This window comes from Parambassis ranga, chromosome 22, assembly GCF_900634625.1.
Source record: "Parambassis ranga chromosome 22, fParRan2.1, whole genome shotgun sequence".
NCBI classification, from domain to species: Eukaryota; Metazoa; Chordata; class Actinopteri; family Ambassidae; genus Parambassis; species Parambassis ranga.
The window spans coordinates 17,273,269-17,293,515 of record NC_041042.1 but is presented as its reverse complement, the minus strand read 5'-3'; the positions used below and the strand labels follow the sequence as shown (position 1 = coordinate 17,293,515).

The 20,247-nt window shown below is 40.5% G+C and overlaps 1 protein-coding gene and 1 long non-coding RNA gene across 2 annotated transcripts; both read right to left on the bottom strand.

Annotated features, from left to right (window-relative positions):
* Nucleotides 1–10,722: 10,722 nt before the first annotated feature.
* Nucleotides 10,723–13,551, bottom strand: LOC114428078 (interferon-inducible GTPase 5-like). Its single transcript, XM_028396405.1, has 3 exons — nt 13,213–13,551; nt 12,399–12,957; nt 10,723–11,659 (listed from the first exon to the last, which is right to left on the bottom strand). Exons 1-3 carry the CDS (start codon nt 13,285–13,287, stop codon nt 11,034–11,036), a joined length of 1,260 nt encoding a protein of 419 aa, XP_028252206.1. The 5' UTR covers nt 13,288–13,551; the 3' UTR covers nt 10,723–11,033.
* Nucleotides 13,552–14,488: 937 nt separating this feature from the next.
* On the bottom strand, nt 14,489–19,993 carry LOC114428089 (uncharacterized). The gene is made up of 3 exons (XR_003669512.1): nt 19,714–19,993; nt 17,234–17,422; nt 14,489–14,942 (listed from the first exon to the last, which is right to left on the bottom strand). It is a non-coding gene; the product is annotated as an uncharacterized LOC114428089 (long non-coding RNA).
* Nucleotides 19,994–20,247: the final 254 nt, after the last annotated feature.

The window sequence follows — 20,247 nt, the reverse complement described above, 5'->3', positions numbered from 1 at the left end:
ACTAGAAGCATACAAAGCAGCCATATTTGTAGTCTTTATCAGACTTTAAGCATTATATCTGTCATATTGATCATCCTTCAGCTGTATACTACTTTTCCACATTCAAATCACACAGCCTGAGCTTCTTATAGTCTTATGGTATTATTCCACCCTCAGACCTTTCATATGGTATATTCACAGGCTATTCTTTAAGGTTGTGACTTCATACTGTTCTTGTCTTCAGCTGTTTCTCTTTCATATCTTCATAATATTAAAACATTTTCTACTTTTCCAGATAAGAGCTTCATCTTTCTAAATTCTTAACTGTGTTTCAGCAAATTAAGTTCAGATTGCAGATTCTCCAGCAATTCAGAGCAATCGTTCACATCAGCGTTCAAAGCAATGCTTCAGCTGCGGCAATCAAACTTGCATTTTCTTCAGGAAATGCTTTTCTAGTTATTATTATTATTCTTCCGTACGTTTTTTGGCTCAGCATATCTTCAGAATGCATGGGCCGATTCAAACCATTCAAACATCAAAAGATTCAGCTCATTAAGGACATTCCCGGAAACCTTCAATAATAATTACAAATATTATAATATTAAAAATATTAAACATTTTCCACCCTCAAATTAACATTGGAGTCAATGGGAGAGCCCTTCAAACCATGCATTTTGCAAAATGCTACTGCTCCTACAAATATTAAGTTAGAGAAACCATTCGAGGCTTAAAATACTTCCAACGTCTTGGTCTTCAAAAGTTGTATTCAGAATTTGGAAGTTCAGCTCCGTCTTCAAATGATAGGGGATTAAAGATGAAGTGGTTTTTGAGGTCTCTTCTGAGTTTAACATTAGTGTGTATTGCGTGGAATGTTGGGAGCTAGAGTGGGTGAGTCATCGCTCAGAGTGCGGGAGGGAAAAAAATTAAACCAGTTTCTGCGTTTCTATCCTGCTGTCACGTCTGCACCTTTTATCTGACAGGGATAATTTGGCCACCAGTTCGAAGGAAAAATAGTCTGGGTTCTGTTGGTGTCGGTCTTAAAACTCAACACCAAACAGTTTTGCCTGTAGATCGAGCTGTTCGGGGAGAGTGCCGGTCATTCCTCCATTAAGACATAATGTAAAACCAAAAACAGAGAAGCAGAGCTGCCATATTTTCTAACTCGCCGCCATCTCCACATCTTCGACATCCCAGACATAAAAATCGTACCAGTTGTAGAGCAACTTCTTGGGATTCTGACGGTGTTCTTATTTTTCGTCTAAAGTCTTCGGTTTGGAGAATATGAGACGTTGTTCGGAGGGTGGTTTTACATAGGAAATGCATTAGGAGGGGGAAAGAGAGCTGCAGTTAGGGGCAGCTGATAAACATTCCGGTTGCCATGGATGCAGGCAGGCAGGCAGGCAGGCAGGGCTGTTACCATGGTGACATGCTGACACACTAGAAGCATACAAAGCGGCCATATTTGTAGTCTTTATCAGACTTTAAGCATTATATCTGTCATATTGATCATCCTTCAGCTGTATACTACTTTTCCACATTCAAATCACACAGCCTGAGCTTCTTATAGTCTTATGGTATTATTCCACCCTCAGACCTTTCATATGGTATATTCACAGGCTATTCTTTAAGGTCATGACTTCATACTGTTCTTGTCTTCAGCTGTTTCTCTTTCATATCTTCATAATATTAAAACATTTTCTACTTTTCCAGATAAGAGCTTCATCTTTCTAAATTCTTAACTGTGTTTCAGCAAATTAAGTTCAGATTGCAGATTCTCCAGCAATTCAGAGCAATCGTTCACATCAGCGTTCAAAGCAATGCTTCAGCTGCGGCAATCAAACTTGCATTTTCTTCAGGAAATGCTTTTCTAGTTAGTTTGATTGCTGCAAAGCAATCAAACTCTTGTTCTTCTACGTCTTTATTATTATTATTATTATTATTATTATTATTCTTCCGTACGTTTTTTGGCTCAGCATATCTTCAGAATGCATGGGCCGATTCAAACCATTCAAACATCAAAAGATTCAGCTCATTCAGGACATTCCCGGAAACCTTCAATAATAATTACAAATATTATAATATTAAAAATATTAAACATTTTCCACCCTCAAATTAACATTGGAGTCAATGGGAGAGCCCTTCAAACCATGCATTTTGCAAAATGCTACTGCTCCTACAAATATTAAGTTAGAGAAACCATTCGAGGCTTAAAATACTTCCAATGTCTTGGTCTTCAAAAGTTGTATTCAGAATTTGGAAGTTCAGCTCCGTCTTCAAATGATAGGGGATTAAAGATGAAGTGGTTTTTGAGGTCTCTTCTGAGTTTAACATTAGTGTGTATTGCGTGGAATGTTGGGAGCTAGAGTGGGTGAGTCATCGCTCAGAGTGCGGGAGGGAAAAAAATTAAACCAGTTTCTGCGTTTCTATCCTGCTGTCATGTCTGCACCTTTTATCTGACAGGGATAATTTGGCCACCAGTTCGAAGGAAAAATGGTCTGGGTTCTGTTGGTGTCGGTCTTAAAACTCAACACCAAACAGTTTTGCCTGTAGATCGAGCTGTTCGGGGAGAGTGCCGGTCATTCCTCCATTAAGACATAATGTAAAACCAAAAACAGTGAAGCAGAGCTGCCATATTTTCTAACTCGCCGCCATCTCCACATCTTCGACATCCCAGACATAAAAATCGTACCAGTTGTAGAGCAACTTCTTGGGATTCTGACGGTGTTCTTATTTTTTGTCTAAAGTCTTCGGTTTGGAGAATATGAGACGTTGTTCGGAGGGTGGTTTTACATAGGAAATGCATTAGGAGGGGGAAAGAGAGCTGCAGTTAGGGGCAGCTCATAAACATTCCGGTTGCCATGGATGCAGGCAGGCAGGCAGGCAGGCAGGGCCGTTACCATGGTGACATGCTGACACACTAGAAGCATACAAAGCAGCCATATTTGTAGTCTTTATCAGACTTTAAGCATTATATCTGTCATATTGATTATCCTTCAGCTGTATACTACTTTTCCACATTCAAATCACACAGCCTGAGCTTCTTATAGTCTTATGGTATTATTCCACCCTCAGACCTTTCATATGGTATATTCACAGGCTATTCTTTAAGGTCGTGACTTCATACTGTTCTTGTCTTCAGCTGTTTCTCTTTCATATCTTCATAATATTAAAACATTTTCTACTTTTCCAAATAAAAGCTTCATCTTTCTAAATTCTTAACTGTGTTTCAGCAAATTAAGTTCAGATTGCAGATTCTCCAGCAATTCAGAGCAATCGTTCACATCAGCGTTCAAAGCAATGCTTCAGCTGCGGCAATCAAACTTGCATTTTCTTCAGGAAATGCTTTTCTAGTTAGTTTGATTGCCGTTGCTAGGCAATCAAACTCTTGTTCTTCTACGTCTTTATTATTATTATTATTATTATTATTATTCTTCCGTACGTTTTTTGGCTCAGCATATCTTCAGAATGCATGGGCCGATTCAAACCATTCAAACATCAAAAGATTCAGCTCATGCAGGACATTCCCGGAAACCTTCAATAATAATTACAAATATTATAATATTAAAAATATTAAACATTTTCCACCCTCAAATTAACATTGGAGTCAATGGGAGAGCCCTTCAAACCATGCATTTTGCAAAATGCTACTGCTCCTACAAATATTAAGTTAGAGAAACCATTCGAGGCTTAAAATACTTCCAACGTCTTGGTCTTCAAAAGTTGTATTCAGAATTTGGAAGTTCAGCTCCGTCTTCAAATGCCAGGGGATTAAAGATGAAGTGGTTTTTGAGGTCTCTTCTGAGTTTAACATTAGTGTGTATTGCGTGGAATGTTGGGAGCTAGAGTGGGTGAGTCATCGCTCAGAGTGCGGGAGGGAAAAAAATTAAACCAGTTTCTGCGTTTCTATCCTGCTGTCACGTCTGCACCTTTTATCTGACAGGGATAATTTGGCCACCAGTTCGAAGGAAAAATGGTCTGGGTTCTGTTGGTGTCGGCCTTAAAACTCAACACCAAACAGTTTTGCCTGTAGATCGAGCTGTTCGGGGAGAGTGCCGGTCATTCCTCCATTAAGACATAATGTAAAACCAAAAACAGAGAAGCAGAGCTGCCATATTTTCTAACTCGCCGCCATCTCCACATCTTCGACATCCCAGACATAAAAATCGTACCAGTTGTAGAGCAACTTCTTGGGATTCTGACGGTGTTCTTATTTTTTGTCTAAAGTCTTCGGTTTGGAGAATATGAGACGTTGTTCGGAGGGTGGTTTTACATAGGAAATGCATTAGGAGGGGGAAAGAGAGCTGCAGTTAGGGGCAGCTGATAAACATTCCGGTTGCCATGGATGCAGGCAGGCAGGCAGGCAGGCAGGGCTGTTACCATGGTGACATGCTGACACACTAGAAGCATACAAAGCGGCCATATTTGTAGTCTTTATCAGACTTTAAGCATTATATCTGTCATATTGATCATCCTTCAGCTGTATACTACTTTTCCACATTCAAATCACACAGCCTGAGCTTCTTATAGTCTTATGGTATTATTCCACCCTCAGACCTTTCATATGGTATATTCACAGGCTATTCTTTAAGGTTGTGACTTCATACTGTTCTTGTCTTCAGCTGTTTCTCTTTCATATCTTCATAATATTAAAACATTTTCTACTTTTCCAGATAAGAGCTTCATCTTTCTAAATTCTTAACTGTGTTTCAGCAAATTAAGTTCAGATTGCAGATTCTCCAGCAATTCAGAGCAATCGTTCACATCAGCGTTCAAAGCAATGCTTCAGCTGCGGCAATCAAACTTGCATTTTCTTCAGGAAATGCTTTTCTAGTTATTATTATTATTATTCTTCCGTACGTTTTTTGGCTCAGCATATCTTCAGAATGCATGGGCCGATTCAAACCATTCAAACATCAAAAGATTCAGCTCATTCAGGACATTCCCGGAAACCTTCAATAATAATGACAAATATTATAATATTAAAAATATTAAACATTTTCCACCCTCAAATTAACATTGGAGTCAATGGGAGAGCCCTTCAAACCATGCATTTTGCAAAATGCTACTGCTCCTACAAATATTAAGTTAGAGAAACCATTCGAGGCTTAAAATACTTCCAACGTCTTGGTCTTCAAAAGTTGTATTCAGAATTTGGAAGTTCAGCTCCGTCTTCAAATGACAGGGGATTAAAGATGAAGTGGTTTTTGAGGTCTCTTCTGAGTTTAACATTAGTGTGTATTGCGTGGAATGTTGGGAGCTAGAGTGGGTGAGTCATCGCTCAGAGTGCGGGAGGGAAAAAAATTAAACCAGTTTCTGCGTTTCTATCCTGCTGTCACGTCTGCACCTTTTATCTGACAGGGATAATTTGGCCACCAGTTCGAAGGAAAAATGGTCTGGGTTCTGTTGGTGTCGGTCTTAAAACTCAACACCAAACCATTTTGCCCTGAAGGCCAGCTGTTCAGGGAGAGTGCCGGTCATTCCTCCATTAAGACATAATGTAAAACCAAAAACAGTGAAGCAGAGCTGCCATATTTTCTAACTCGCCGCCATCTCCACATCTTCGACATCCCAGACATAAAAATCGTACCAGTTGTAGAGCAACTTCTTGGGATTCTGACGGTGTTCTTATTTTTTGTCTAAAGTCTTCGGTTTGGAGAATATGAGACATTGTTCGGAGGGTGGTTTTACATAGGAAATGCATTAGGAGGGGGAAAGAGAGCTGCAGTTAGGGGCAGCTCATAAACATTCCGGTTGCCATGGATGCAGGCAGGCAGGCAGGCAGGCAGGGCCGTTACCATGGTGACAGACTGACTCACTAGAAGCATACAAAGCAGCCATATTTGTAGTCTTTATCAGACTTTAAGCATTATATCTGTCATATTGATCATCCTTCAGCTGTATACTACTTTTCCACATTCAAATCACACAGCCTGAGCTTCTTATAGTCTTATGGTATTATTCCACCCTCAGACCTTTCATATGGTATATTCACAGGCTATTCTTTCAGGTCGTGACTTCATACTGTTCTTGTCTTCAGCTGTTTCTCTTTCATATCTTCATAATATTAAAACATTTTCTACTTTTCCAGATAAGAGCTTCATCTTTCTAAATTCTTAACTGTGTTTCAGCAAATTAAGTTCAGATTGCAGATTATCCAGCAATTCAGAGCAATCACTCACATCAGCATTCAAAGCAATGCTTCAGCTGCGGCAATCAAACTTGCATTTTCTTCAGGAAATGCTTTTCTAGTTATTATTATTATTCTTCCGTACGTTTTTTGGCTCAGCATATCTTCAGAATGCATGGGCCGATTCAAACCATTCAAACATCAAAAGATTCAGCTCATTAAGGACATTCCCGGAAACCTTCAATAATAATTACAAATATTATAATATTAAAAATATTTAACATTTTCCACCCTCAAATTAACATTGGAGTCAATGGGAGAGCCCTTCAAACCATGCATTTTGCAAAATGCTACTGCTCCTACAAATATTAAGTTAGAGAAACCATTCGAGGCTTAAAATACTTCCAACGTCTTGGTCTTCAAAAGTTGTATTCAGAATTTGGAAGTTCAGCTCCGTCTTCAAATGACAGGGGATTAAAGATGAAGTGGTTTTTGAGGTCTCTTCTGAGTTTAACATTAGTGTGTATTGCGTGGAATGTTGGGAGCTAGAGTGGGTGAGTCATCGCTCAGAGTGCGGGAGGGAAAAAAATTAAACCAGTTTCTGCGTTTCTATCCTGCTGTCACGTCTGCACCTTTTATCTGACAGGGATAATTTGGCCACCAGTTCGAAGGAAAAATGGTCTGGGTTCTGTTGGTGTCGGTCTTAAAACTCAACACCAAACAGTTTTGCCTGTAGATCGAGCTGTTCGGGGAGAGTGCCGGTCATTCCTCCATTAAGACATAATGTAAAACCAAAAACAGAGAAGCAGAGCTGCCATATTTTCTAACTCGCCGCCATCTCCACATCTTCGACATCCCAGACATAAAAATCGTACCAGTTGTAGAGCAACTTCTTGGGATTCTGACGGTGTTCTTATTTTTTGTCTAAAGTCTTCGGTTTGGAGAATATGAGACGTTGTTCGGAGGGTGGTTTTACATAGGAAATGCATTAGGAGGGGGAAAGAGAGCTGCAGTTAGGGGCAGCTCATAAACATTCCGGTTGCCATGGATGCAGGCAGGCAGGCAGGCAGGCAGGGCCGTTACCATGGTGACAGACTCACTCACTAGAAGCATACAAAGCAGCCATATTTGTAGTCTTTATCAGACTTTAAGCATTATATCTGTCACATTGATCATCCTTCAGCTGTATACTACCTTTCCACATTCAAATCACACAGCCTGAGCTTCTTATAGTCTTATGGTATTATTCCACCCTCAGACCTTTCATATGGTATATTCACAGGCTATTCTTTCAGGTCGTGACTTCATACTGTTCTTGTCTTCAGCTGTTTCTCTTTCATATCTTCATAATATTAAAACATTTTCTACTTTTCCAGATAAGAGCTTCATCTTTCTAAATTCTTAACTGTGTTTCAGCAAATTAAGTTCAGATTGGAGTTTCTCCAGCAATTCAGAGCAATCGTTCACATCAGCATTCAAAGCAATGCTTCAGCTGCGGCAATCAAACTTGCATTTTCTTCAGGAAATGCTTTTCTAGTTATTATTATTATTCTGTACGTTCTTTGGCTCAGCATATCTTCAGAATGCATGGGCCGATTCAAACCATTCAAACATCAACAGATTCAGCTCATTCAGGACATTCCCGGAAACCGTCAATAATAATTGCAAATATTATAATATTAAAGATATTAAACATTTTCCATGTCTTCTGCAAAATGCTACTCCTCCTACAAATTACAAGATGGAGAAACCATTCGAAGCTTAAAATACTTCCAACATCTTGGTCTTCAAAACTTGCATACAGAATTTGGAAATTCAGCTCCGTCTTCAAATGGCCGGGGACTTTTGAGGTCTCCTCTTCTGTTACCATGGTGACAGACTGATGCTACTTTCAGCTCCATCTTCAAATGGCAGGGGATTTTTGAGGTCTCCTCTGCTGTTACCATGGTGACAGCAGAGTTTGTTTTTTGGTAAAAACAAACTTGCTGTGGCAACCAAACTAATAATTCTTTATACATTTGACCAGGTTGGTTTACAGTCTGCAATCTCATTCTGTTTTTTTCTCCTACTCATCATTTCATTGAGCTCTAATTAACACAACAAGGGTTCAGTGTCCTCCAATGACATCACTCAGAGGGCATTTTCACACTCTCTAACTCTCAATAACTTTCAAGGCAAAAACAAAGCCGGCCCGTCCACAGTTTAGGGATATGCGTGAGCTGGTGTGTCTAGTTATATAATTATTATCTTAAACTTAAACTTGATGTATAGTTTAGAAGTCATCAGTGAATTATATAATGTTACAGCAATCAGATTTAGATCTTTAACTAGACTGTTGAATAAAGTAACCCAACTCCACCAGTGACTTAGTGACTAATTTTATTGTCTGTTTAAAAACTGAAATGCATCAAAGTGGTGTATAATGTTGTGGAACTTTTTCTGTGTCTTTCAGAGCTCTCTTCACACGTTCGTCTGAAGCTGACAAGAAAGTCTTCAGTATTCCTGACCTCTCCTCAGACATGATGGAGCTCATCCTTGAGTTTGCATACACCGGCTCTGTTAACGTGACAGAGTCCAATGCACGGAGGCTTTTCATGGAAGCTGATTGCCTTAATATAGTGAAGCTGGTGCAAATATGCTGCAACTTTTTTGAAAAGACACTCTGCCCACACAACTGCACCGGCATCTGGCAGTTCACAAAAAACTACCACGTCCCTGAACTGCACCTCAAGGCTTTCCACTATGTCCTCAGTCACTTTTCGGCGAAGAGTTCCTGCAGCTCTCTGCCCAAGATGTCATTGACATCATCAGCAGTGACGACCTCAATGTGAGACAGGAGGCAGCTGTGTTTGAGGCCATCATTCGGTGGATCACACATGAACCTCAGGAACGAGAAGGATACGCAGATCTTCTCTTGTCAGAGGTACTGTATATCATACATTATAATTTTCATATTATAGGTTAATCTATTTCAAGACAGTGACTGAAGCCAACCTCAGCCCAATTGAGGGTTATCAGTTATTAGATGTGCTCCATGTCATGATGATGGCCAGTACAACCATCCTTTACCCTTTTATAGGCCAGAAGGTGCAACATCATCTATTCTGATGAGTGATAAATAGAAAGCAACACAGACTACCTGAGTGACAACCTACCTATGAAAGAGCAACAATGAAAATATGAGAAAATGAAACAAAAGTTACTAAACCTCCTGTTAAAGCTGGACGCTGGCACAAGCATTTATAATGATTTATTATTATTAGTACAAGTACATAAGCTAACAAGTTTGATTGCTGCAGCTGAAGCATTGCTTTGAATGCATACAATTAACAAATGCATGTACAGTCAGGGTTGTGTTTCAGTGTGGACACAGATGCAGAGAGCAGTGCAGGTAAAGCAAACAGTCTTTTATTTTACGACACCCGCAGGGCAAAAACCAAAAATACCAACAAACTAAGGATCACACGAAGCGTGGAAAAAAGTTCTTAGCATAGATTCACAATAATACAAAACCAAAGCAAGGCTTAGTCACCAGGAGATCTCTGAAGTCAAGGCTGGCAAGGCACAAGCACAATCCCAAAGTGACTAGCACCGAGTGCAGGGAGGACAGACTAAATACCAAAGGGTACAAAGGGATCAGGGAGGACAATTGGACACAGGTGGGACACATGATGGAGGAGCAGGTAATCACCGGGAGGAGGAGGGAGAACACAAGGAGGGGGAAGTCAAGACACCTGAAACGAGGGGAGAGTCAGTGAACAACAAAACAGGAAATGCCAAAATACAGGAAACAGGAAATAACACAAGCAAAACCAAAACACAAAACAAAAAACCTGAAACCCTGACATGTACACTATGAAAAGTGTGCCTAAAAGAATGTCTGATAATTTAATTAGACTTTTTTTCTCCAGTCTCATCAAATGTTAATTATTTGTTTTCTCTGTTTCTTTCAGTTGCAGGCAAAGCCATGTAAGACTTTGGTCTTTTGCATTTTGCATCACCAGTTTGCTACAGTGCTGATACTGTTATGCACTTTTTCTTCGTGCTGAGGTTTTTTGTTGTTTTTGTGGACAATTAAACATTTCGATTAACTGATTAATCAATAAATTAGTCCATAGATTAATTGATATAGAAATAATTGTTAGTGACCTTAGTTCTGTTTTCTGACTTCTGCTCCGTCTTTCCAGTTAATCAGCTAGTATATGAGACCGTTTAAACTCTTAAATCTGAGCTTTAACCCATATTGTAGTGCAGGTTGTTTACTATGGAAAGCTGTATGTTCGCTGTATTCATGTATTTACTAATTTAGACATTTATTTCCAAATAGTTTTTATTTCTCACTGTTTTGTATTTATTTTCATTCCTAATATGCCAATGAGGGGCTGTCTTTAGACCAGAGCAGCTGTTGCGCCCCTCTCATTGTAGAAGTCCGACAATAGCATTAGCTAACCTGCTGTGCTGGTTTTGCCAACTACCAGGCTAATAAGGATAAGGGGTCGCAAATGTTTTGCTACAGGATGTAGTGATGAAGTTTACAGTTCTACTTCCAAGCTCTGTGGTGGTGAATGCTTCATTGGCTAGCAGAGCTGTAAGTAGTTGTTGTAATGCTCCCGTGCTTTTTTCATTTACAATTGATTGTTTATTGTTTTTTTCTTAACAATGCAAGGTACAGGAAGAGCAAGAAGAAAAGTATCATCATCAATATGGTGCATGTGAAAGCCAAATGAAGACATAGAAAAAGCATCACAACAATACTCAGTATGTTCCACATTTTACACATGAATCATAGCATGTAAATGTATGTGAAAAACAAGGTGACATTCTTCTGGTGTTTCTGCACTGTTAAGAATAAAGGAGCTGAAATCCTCTAATAGATCATCTATGAAAACCCTGTTGGTTAAAATGTGAACCTGAAAAATATGATGCTTCACTCTGAGGTGACTCTTTTAAAGACTCTCTCTGCATCTTCAGCAAGCTCATTGAGGAAAAACTGCAGAGCTCTGTAGGTTGTGAAGGAAGAGAGGCCCATTGCTAATGGGATTCCAACTAATGGAATGAATCGTGTTCCTTCCTCTATTGCCAGCAATGCAGTTGTGCCTGCTAATGAGGCCAACACCTTCAGGACAAGATCTTCGGTTATTTGTTTTGCTGACAGATGAGAATGAACAACTTTAACCAGATCATCATATGGCACACCTGACCTGGCAGCGAGTTTTTTCATTGTTGAGACATCAAGACCAAACCCAAAGACATACTGTGTGATAGTAGCAACCAGTATGCCTGCATCAACAGCAAGTGAAAGACCAGGAACAAGAACAGTTGCTCCAGCTGCAGATGCAGCAGCATAGTATTTAATTTGAGACATAAAAGCCGTTTTCTTTTTCTCAATGACCCTCAGATTGACAATGGGCATGGCAAACAGCAGAGCTTTCCTCTTGTGTTCAGGAAGTTCTCTCTCTAATGTCTCCTGTAGCAGAGAGAAGTCAAACTCATGGAGTTGAAAGCTGGACACCAGGAAGACCTGTGGAGACTCAAAACCTTCTTTCTGAAGACCTGTGAAAAAAGTGTAGTATGTTAACAAGGTTGCCACATGAAGAAACAGATGTAAATACAAATGATGAGGTTGAGAGATGTCCTCAGTGTTTCCGTTACTTCAGATTAACTGCCTGTGACATCGCACACTGCCACATTGGCAGCACTTTAAGAATAGCTCAGCAGCTGTGCTCTTATCTAAACTCCTGTGCAACTCACATCTCCCTTCAAGGACAACTGATGAACTGGCCTGTAAACAGCTTGGCAGTCTCAGTCATATAATCGCAATCACTCTTCATGAACTGACGCACATACATTCCCCTTCATACCTCCACCCTCCCTTCACATCTGCCTTCGTATCTTTGTTTTCCTCCCTCACCCTCTGTATTCATGAAAAAATTCCAGCACGTTACCACATGTACTGTGTTCAAGTGTCATGTCATTATGTGATTGTGTTAAATGTATGTATTGCAACTACAAACCATTTTTTGTGTGGCACGCCTTGCATGTCATTGTATGACATTGCATAGCAGCAGCCATAAAAGCAATTTCCCTCCAAGGATTAATAAAGTATTTCTGATTCTGATTCCCAAACTTTAAAGACCTGGCTGCATATTACCTAATGAGGAGTTGCAGGATTGTCTCATGCATAGAAGTGAAGAGCACTAAACAATGAAAACGATCATTTCATAATAATTAATTTGCTGCTTGTTTGTATCTAATGTTTGAACTGATTTTTAATGTATTGGTGCACTCTTACCTTGAATGCAGTTCTCTCTGATTTTTATCAGAGTCTTCTCTCTGTCAAACTCTCTCTGACTCCTTTCTTCATTTTGTAAATCACTGTCGATCTTTGAGCGGACAAAGTAGAACCTCTTCCCCATCTTCTGAATCTCCTGAGCAAGTTTGACGTCATTTTCTCTGAAGCGAGTGGCTGAGACAATGATGAAGAAGTCAAACTTCTCCAGTCCAACATGCTCCAGATACTTGTCAGCTGGAAACTTGGTGGTGCCGATACCAGGGAGATCCCATAAGGTCACATTAGGATAGTTTGGATGGGGGTATTCTGTAACTTCTCTGGTGGTTTCTACACAACCAGTGGGTGCAGCTCCCTCATCTCTGTTGTCTAGGCCCCTGAAGGCATTAACAAAACTGGATTTACCAGAGCCAGACTCTCCAGTGACAGCAATGTTGACAGGTGTGTTGTTCTGCTTGTCCAAAAGCTTCTTAATCATTTCAACAGCCAGGATTTGATCACTGTTCTGGAGTGCTTCTTTAATTTCAGGATCAAGGTCAGCATCCATGATGAATCTTGATATCTGCAGTAAAAGAGAGGTAAAAATAATAATTACCTTCCATGACATAGTGAAAAGTCTATGTCATTTAATGTCTTGCAGATATTGTTTTCTTAAATTTGTTGATCAGTGATAATGGAAAAAGAACTTGTGTGAACTAGTGAATAATGAGTGGTATACTAAAATATAAAATGAATGATTAAAAAAATATAAAACCAAAATGAAAAAAACTTACAGCTGCCTCACAACATTAAAGGTTTGCATTTTTAAAATACTTGCCTTGATCTCAGCCTTTGAGCCCTTCCACACCGGTGGATTTGTCTGGTTTGAAACAGTAGTTTCACTTTGTGACATATAATGTGGGATACAGGGGCGGTGTCTTTTTTGTGGGTGGAGAGGAAGGAAATTAGTTATTTATTGTTTTGGGTGAGATAAAGACAGACTAATGATGGAAAATATGTTGCTAACAGGCAGTAAAAATGTGACCATTCAGCAGGGGTGTCCAACCTTTTTTGGGGAGGGTCACATTTGATAATGTGAAAGTCTCCGAGGGCCAACAGTCGCCAATGACATTATTTTATTATTTTAAAAATGTGTATGCTGTTATGTAATATATTTCATTTCACACAACAAACAAAATAACATCGTAGCATTCAGATCAACAGATCAGAACATGTTATATGAATTTACAGCATAAATTTAAAACTTTCAGAAACTGTGTGGTTGTGATAACAGAGCAACAGGCAAGTTATCGACTCTACTGTGCAGGTGAGATCTGATCATATGTGGCAGGTCTGGTTTAGGAGCAGCAGACATCAATAAAATGTCTGGTAGACTAGGTGGGAGTCATTTAGTGCTGATCTCAAAGGGTCTGGTAATTTAATGTTTACACAGGTTTGCAGTGCATGCCAACGAGACGTAAAAACGTGATGACATGCCTTACGACAGATGCGTACTGAATGACCGCATCTACACTCACTGTACATCTGACAGTATAACAACAGATATTGTTAACAAGCAAAGAAGGACTGCTCATTGCTGCACCAATAAAACATCACAGTTTATAACAGACAGTCTGCTCCCATGACACTAACTAATTAATTGTTTACAAATGTTCGCATTTCTGGAGAATTGCTTTTATCCAGCTGCAGGTACAAAGACACTAACAGGCTCCCCGGCCAGGACGCAGCCTCCCATGCAGCAGGGAGCGATGAGCGTCCCTCTTCCTCTCCATCGTGTTGCTTTGACTCCTCTTATGGCAGGGAGCTCCGCTCCACTCCCCTGCCTTCCTGGAGCTCCCCAGTGCTTCAGCACATTCCCCAGGGAGGGATGCTCATTGCTGCATGGGGAGGTTGCTCCCTGGCCGGGCAGCCCGCTCCCAGACCATGAATTATAATAGGGCTACTACTACTACAACTAAAAAAACAATATTTCGTGCGCATGTTATACATCATTTGTGGCCACAATTTATTTATTTTTCAACCATGTCACAGAGGGGCTCCGTAGTTTTGGAGAACTGCACTTGTACAGATGCAGAAGCATGTTTAGTCTCGGGGTGAATTGTGTCGAAGTGCTGAACTGGTGTTTTGCACCATCAGAGCCCTCTGCGTAGCTGTAACCAACAACCAAGCCCTACAGCACTGTGACGCTCTGTGACGATGCAGACAGAGAGAGAGTGATAATGTTCTGCTCAGAGAATCATGCAAATGTTACACAATGAGTTAGAATGAAAATAAGAATTGTTGATTTTGTATGATTTACTGTGTTTGGCTGGCGGGCCAAAAATAACACATTTTAAGATAGAAGCTGTCTAATCCTACCGTGGGCTGCAGTTGGCCCGCGGGCCGTAGTCTGGACACCCCTGCCATAGAGGGAAGGATTTAGTGAAGTTTTAATAATTGAAAACACTCAGGTAAGTCCAAAAACAGAGAATAATCCTAAGCAAAAATGTTGTGACGCAAAAACGGCGTGGCTGGCTGGAGGCTGGTTGGAGTGGTTTGCTACAGCATCTAGGGAAAAAGAACAAAAACACAGAGTCATTAGTTGAATCACAAAAAGTATTCACAGCAAATACGTCACAAAAGTGGTTTCTAGGTGGAGTGAAAGTTACCAGACAGACACACACTTATATTGAGAAAGAGCACAGATGGAGCGGAGGTGTGCCAGCCTCCAACCAACTGGAAACCATGCCCAGCCTTCCTGAAAAGAAAAGAACTGCCCATAGGGGGCAGAGCAAACCCAAAAAACAACCAACATACAGCCCAAAGTACATCATAACAACTAACCTGGTATATGCAAATTATCGATTCATTCATTAATCGTTTATTAAATGACCTTATCGTTAGATTAACAATTCATTGATAAGCTGTAATTTTCCTGAGAGCCTAAATTTCCCTCAGGGATGCCTGCCTTCCTGTATTAATCCATCCATCCATCTTCAACCGCTTATCCGGGGCCGGGTCGCAGGGGCAGCAGTCTAAGCTTGGACACCCAGACTTCCCTCTCACCGGACACACACAGATGCCTGGAACACCTCCCCAAAGAGGCATCCAGGAGGCATCCGAAACAGATGCCCGAGCCACCTCAGCTGACTCCTGATGTGGAGGAGCAGCGGTAATCCTACCATTTAGTGTAAATGTTGCACACTGTCCTCAAATTGTTCTACCATAGTCAGCATCCATCCATCCATCCTCTTCCCTGAATCCGCTTCCTCCTGCAGTGCAGGGTCATGGGGGGCTGGAACCTATCCCAGCCTATCAACCTATCTACAGGTCACCAGTCCATAATAGGGCAAACATGAACAAACAAACTTAATTCACACTAACGGGCAATTTAAATTAAACTAACAAGTCTTTGGTATGTAGGAGGAGGCCAGAGCAAACCAGAGAAAACCCACACAGGCACAGGGAGAATGTGCAAACTCCACAAAGTAAGGCTGCAGCTGGAATTGAACCAGGAACCTTTTTGTGACATGGCTAACCGCTGCACCACAGTGCTGATACTCAGCATTCATATTTCTGCAAATTTGCAAAAACCTCCACACTTCCTGTTGATTTATCCACCATGTCTGTTAGTAACAGGGAACTTCATAGTTTCATATTAAGTCACAGCAGAATCTTACTAGTAAACTTTTGAAGCATCACAACTGAAGTGATGAAGTGAAATGATGATCTATTCCACAAGTCCGGGGAATGCAACACAGCCCAGAATAGTGGAAGGAAGGAAAAGTCTGAATATTTGCTTTGACTCCTCACTATGTCAACAACATTATGTTATGAAGAGCATGCCCTTATCGCTTATTTCACTTTTCCACATTAACATATTAAAAACTGCTCTGAATTGCTAAAGAAGCTGAAATTTGTTGGCAGGAGACAGAAGAGAGGACATTGTCTCCATTGGCTTTACTGCTTTACTTGCCAATGCAAACATCCTTTCCAATTCTATGTTGACTTTCTATTTTAATTGATGGCTTGGACAGACAAAACTGTACACTGATGATTGATTGTTTTTTTCTGCACTAAAAGTGATGATTTCCCATTATCAGTGACCTTACTTAGTTTTTTAATAAATCGACTGATAGGTAAGAATAATTTGATTTAAGAAAATGTGAATGTTCCTGTTGCATGATTCAAAGCTATCTATTCCATTAATGGATGGATTCACAAGTTAAAACAGCCAGCAGGTGGCAGTGGAGACTCTCCAAGGCAACAAAAAGGTTCCTGACGAGAGCATATACAGTAGTTGAATTTCACTTCATGTTTGTAAATCATTCCACATTGTTTTCTGGCTATATTTTATTAAAAAAATTGAACTGTCTAAAAAATATGTTTGTGATCTGAGGATCAAACAAATGAATTCATACGTTTTATTTGACCCCACCCAAACTTCACAGGATGAGCATCAGGACCAACAACCTATGCTGGAAATGTTAGTTTAGTTCAGTTCAGTTCAGTTTTATTTATATAGCGCATATTACAATCAGACATTGTCTCAAAGCGCTTCACAGGAACCCCCCTAAGAGCACTGTGGCAAGGAAAAACTCCCTTTAAGAGGAAGAAACCTTGAGCAGGACCCGTCAACTTAAGGGGGAACCAGTCCTGCTGCTAGTCAGAGAGGATGAGGGAGAGAGAGAGAGAGAGAAGCAAACATGATACAAACATGATACAGTACAGAGCAAACATGACAGCAAGATGAAACAGTGATTATATTATAATGGATATCTATATATATCGTCGATTTACTGTGTTTGGCTGGCGGGCCAAAAATAACACATTTTAAGATAGAAGCTGTCTAATCCTACCGTGGGCTGCAGTTGGCCCGCGGGCCGTAGTCTGGACACCCCTGCCATAGAGGGAAGGATTTAGTGAAGTTTTAATAATTGAAAACACTCAGGTAAGTCCAAAAACAGAGAATAATCCTAAGCAAAAATGTTGTGACGCAAAAACGGCGTGGCTGGCTGGAGGCTGGTTGGAGTGGTTTGCTACAGCATCTAGGGAAAAAGAACAAAAACACAGAGTCATTAGTTGAATCACAAAAAGTATTCACAGCAAATACGTCACAAAAGTGGTTTCTAGGTGGAGTGAAAGTTACCAGACAGACACACACTTATATTGAGAAAGAGCACAGATGGAGCGGAGGTGTGCCAGCCTCCAACCAACTGGAAACCATGCCCAGCCTTCCTGAAAAGAAAAGAACTGCCCATAGGGGGCAGAGCAAACCCAAAAAACAACCAACATACAGCCCAAAGTACATCATAACAACTAACCTGGTATATGTAAATTATCGATTCATTCATTAATCGTTTATTAAATGACCTTATCGTTAGATTAACAATTCATTGATAAGCTGTGATTTTCCTGAGAGCCTAAATTTCCCTCAGGGATGCCTGCCTTCCTGTATTAATCCATCCATCCATCTTCAACCGCTTATCCGGGGCCGGGTCGCAGGGGCAGCAGTCTAAGCTTGGACACCCAGACTTCCCTCTCACCGGACACACACAGATGCCTGGAACACCTCCCCAAAGAGGCATCCAGGAGGCATCCGAAACAGATGCCCGAGCCACCTCAGCTGACTCCTGATGTGGAGGAGCAGCGGTAATCCTACCATTTAGTGTAAATGTTGCACACTGTCCTCAAATTGTTCTACCATAGTCAGCATCCATCCATCCATCCTCTTCCCTGAATCCGCTTCCTCCTGCAGTGCAGGGTCATGGGGGGCTGGAACCTATCCCAGCCTATCAACCTATCTACAGGTCACCAGTCCATAATAGGGCAAACATGAACAAACAAACTTAATTCACACTTACGGGCAATTTAAATTAAACTAACAAGTCTTTGGTATGTAGGAGGAGGCCAGAGCAAACCAGAGAAAACCCACACAGGCACAGGGAGAATGTGCAAACTCCACAAAGTAAGGCTGCAGCTGGAATTGAACCAGGAACCTTTTTGCGACATGGCTAACCGCTGCACCACAGTGCTGATACTCAGCATTCATATTTCTGCAAATTTGCAAAAACCTCCACACTTCCTGTTGATTTATCCACCATGTCTGTTAGTAACAGGGAACTTCATAGTTTCATATTAAGTCACAGCAGAATCTTACTAGTAAACTTTTGAAGCATCACAACTGAAGTGATGAAGTGAAATGATGATCTATTCCACAAGTCCGGGGAATGCAACACAGCCCAGAATAGTGGAAGGAAGGAAAAGTCTGAATATTTGCTTTGACTCCTCACTATGTCAACAACATTATGTTATGAAGAGCATGCCCTTATCGCTTATTTCACTTTTCCACATTAACATATTAAAAACTGCTCTGAATTGCTAAAGAAGCTGAAATTTGTTGGCAGGAGACAGAAGAGAGGACATTGTCTCCATTGGCTTTACTGCTTTACTTGCCAATGCAAACATCCTTTCCAATTCTATGTTGACTTTCTATTTTAATTGATGGCTTGGACAGACAAAACTGTACACTGATGATTGATTGTTTTTTTCTGCACTAAAAGTGATGATTTCCCATTATCAGTGACCTTACTTAGTTTTTTAATAAATCGACTGATAGGTAAGAATAATTTGATTTAAGAAAATGTGAATGTTCCTGTTGCATGATTCAAAGCTATCTATTCCATTAATGGATGGATTCACAAGTTAAAACAGCCAGCAGGTGGCAGTGGAGACTCTCCAAGGCAACAAAAAAGGTTCCTGACGAGAGCATATACAGTAGTTGAATTTCACTTCATGTTTGTAAATCATTCCACATTGTTTTCTGGCTATATTTTATTAAAAAATTGAACTGTCTAAAAAATATGTTTGTGATCTGAGGATCAAACAAATGAATTCATACGTTTTATTTGACCCCACCCAAACTTCACAGGATGAGCATCAGGACCAACAACCTATGCTGGAAATGTTAGTTTAGTTCAGTTCAGTTCAGTTTTATTTATATAGCGCATATTACAATCAGACATTGTCTCAAAGCGCTTCACAGGAACCCCCCTAAGAGCACTGTGGCAAGGAAAAACTCCCTTTAAGAGGAAGAAACCTTGAGCAGGACCCGTCAACTTAAGGGGGAACCAGTCCTGCTGCTAGTCAGAGAGGATGAGGGAGAGAGAGAGAGAGAGAAGCAAACATGATACAAACATGATACAGTACAGAGCAAACATGACAGCAAGATGAAACAGTGATTATATTATAATGGATATCTATATATATCGTCGATTTACTGTGTTTGGCTGGCGGGCCAAAAATAACACATTTTAAGATAGAAGCTGTCTAATCCTACCGTGGGCTGCAGTTGGCCCGCGGGCCGTAGTCTGGACACCCCTGCCATAGAGGGAAGGATTTAGTGAAGTTTTAATAATTGAAAACACTCAGGTAAGTCCAAAAACAGAGAATAATCCTAAGCAAAAATGTTGTGACGCAAAAACGGCGTGGCTGGCTGGAGGCTGGTTGGAGTGGTTTGCTACAGCATCTAGGGAAAAAGAACAAAAACACAGAGTCATTAGTTGAATCACAAAAAGTATTCACAGCAAATACGTCACAAAAGTGGTTTCTAGGTGGAGTGAAAGTTACCAGACAGACACACACTTATATTGAGAAAGAGCACAGATGGAGCGGAGGTGTGCCAGCCTCCAACCAACTGGAAACCATGCCCAGCCTTCCTGAAAAGAAAAGAACTGCCCATAGGGGGCAGAGCAAACCCAAAAAACAACCAACATACAGCCCAAAGTACATCATAACAACTAACCTGGTATATGTAAATTATCGATTCATTCATTAATCGTTTATTAAATGACCTTATCGTTAGATTAACAAT

What these genes read in the sequence shown, in the direction of transcription:
- LOC114428078 (XM_028396405.1), bottom strand. Translation starts at nt 13,287, where the DNA reads ATGTCACAAAGTGAAACTACTGTTTCAAACCAGACAAATCCACCGGTG. An exon ending in GCTCAAAGGCTGAGATCAAG is followed by an intron (nt 12,958 to 13,212) that starts GCAAGTATTTTA and finishes CTTTTACTGCAG; the next exon opens with ATATCAAGATTCATCATGGA. An exon ending in CAGAGAGAACTGCATTCAAG is followed by an intron (nt 11,660 to 12,398) that starts GTAAGAGTGCAC and finishes CTTTTTTCACAG; the next exon opens with GTCTTCAGAAAGAAGGTTTT.